This window comes from Penaeus monodon, chromosome 31 (genome assembly GCF_015228065.2).
Source record: "Penaeus monodon isolate SGIC_2016 chromosome 31, NSTDA_Pmon_1, whole genome shotgun sequence".
Classification (NCBI taxonomy): Eukaryota; Metazoa; Arthropoda; class Malacostraca; order Decapoda; family Penaeidae; genus Penaeus; species Penaeus monodon.
The window spans coordinates 21,686,185-21,687,831 of NC_051416.1; the positions used below are offsets into that span (position 1 = coordinate 21,686,185).

The 1,647-nt window shown below is 37.7% G+C and overlaps 1 protein-coding gene across 1 annotated transcript in view; it reads right to left on the minus strand.

Moving 5' to 3' along the window:
* Nucleotides 1-27: 27 nt before the first annotated feature.
* LOC119593100 overlaps nucleotides 28-1,647 on the minus strand; it is a gene marked incomplete in the record, with an annotated part of 11,055 nt that continues 9,435 nt past the window's right edge. Inside the window, 1 exon segment of the mRNA XM_037942064.1 lies at nucleotides 28-1,645. Coding sequence (XP_037797992.1) covers nucleotides 539-1,645 — 1,107 coding nt within the window.

Genomic DNA, 1,647 nt, shown 5'->3' on the forward strand with positions numbered 1-1,647 from the left:
CATGAAAAAAAAAAATTAGCACTTGTTTATTATGTATATTCTTATAAAAGTGAGAGAGAAAAAAATATACAGACCGATAACTTGAAAAGCAAAACATGTTTTTCCTTTTTGTATTTACTATAAAAATTTAAACATATTTCCATATTGAAATATACACTTTCAAAACAGATATCAGTCCTCAGTATGACACATATAATCCTAATTTATCATACCTGATATCTGCTACATTTACATTTGCACAATGCTTCACAATCTATAAAATGCAAATAGCAAAAATACAAATTATATACTGAATTATCTATATATAAAGAAATTAAACAAAATTCTTTGAGATATTTATCAAACAAAAACATTCTCTGGTGCAGAAAAAAACACTGCAATAGACATCTAAAATTAATTAAGTTAAAATCTTCCATAACTGAAATTAATCAACTTAATTTTACTTCCTTTTTTTTCAGTTTTGGCTCTGACTTAATATATTTTTCATATATCATATGAATTTATCAACTTCTGACCTAATTTACTGAAATGAACTCTACTAACTTTCATTCCACAGCATTTCAAAGTCACTATCAAAACCACTCGCTGAGTAACTTAGAGTCCAGTCTTTGAATATACACTGTTGAGAATCTGCTTCATGTACTGGCGTCATCTGAGGTGTGTTGAGATCACAATCAGCGTCAATGCAAGGTGAAGTTGCCCTGCAAATGAAATCAGGAGCTTCAGTGCACAGCCTATTTTCACTGTCCTTTTCCCTTTTGAATGTTTCCAACTCTCTTGAAAAGGAATCAGTCTCTTGTTCATCAAAAAACACATTCCTTTCACTTGAAAAATTCTTTCCAAATTCGACTTCATTTAGGGATGTAGTTGCTAAAAGATTCCCTTCACTATCAATATCGAAGTTATAATACTCTATGGGCCTATCCAAGTCCACATACCTATACCCAGACTTATCATAAAGTTCATGGGGAATCTGACCCAAGAATGATTCATCTTTCTTTGCTTTATCTGATTCTTCAACCTGTGAAGGTGATGTGCCCTTGTAGAGGTCATTTATGCTGCTTAGGAGTGGGTGAGGATAGTAGGGGCTTTGGCCAGAACTGCAGCAAACACCACTATCATGCGAAATGCCTGTGCAGAGACTCTCAACTGAAGCACATTTTGCACGGGACGGCCAGAAAACCCTCCAAGGATTATTTTTCCTGGCATGGTTTTTGAATGTTCTCTTTACATGAATTACTTCACCAAAAATGTTGTTTTTCTTCTGCTTATTACCTTTAAGATACCACGGCTCGTGAGACCCTAAATCTGACGTCATCTCCTCTTCCAGCCATTCTGGACGCCTCTGCCTTCCGCCGAAAGTTGTTCTACCTCTTTTTGTAGCACAATTCTTGTCTGCGTCATCGCGGCCACGCTTCGTCCGTGACACACCGTTGCTTCCCGATTGACGGCAGATATCTTCCTGCTGACTTGCGGAGAAGTCCTCCCTAAAATCATCTTCACCTGGACGGGGGTTCTCATCCTTCTCCAAGTTCCAGGGGGCAGGCAGGTTGTCACTTGCTACAACATCCTCCTCACACGTTCTCAAATACTGACTGAGTGGGACTGAGGTCATTCCCGCCATCTGGTCTCTCTGTAAACACAGCT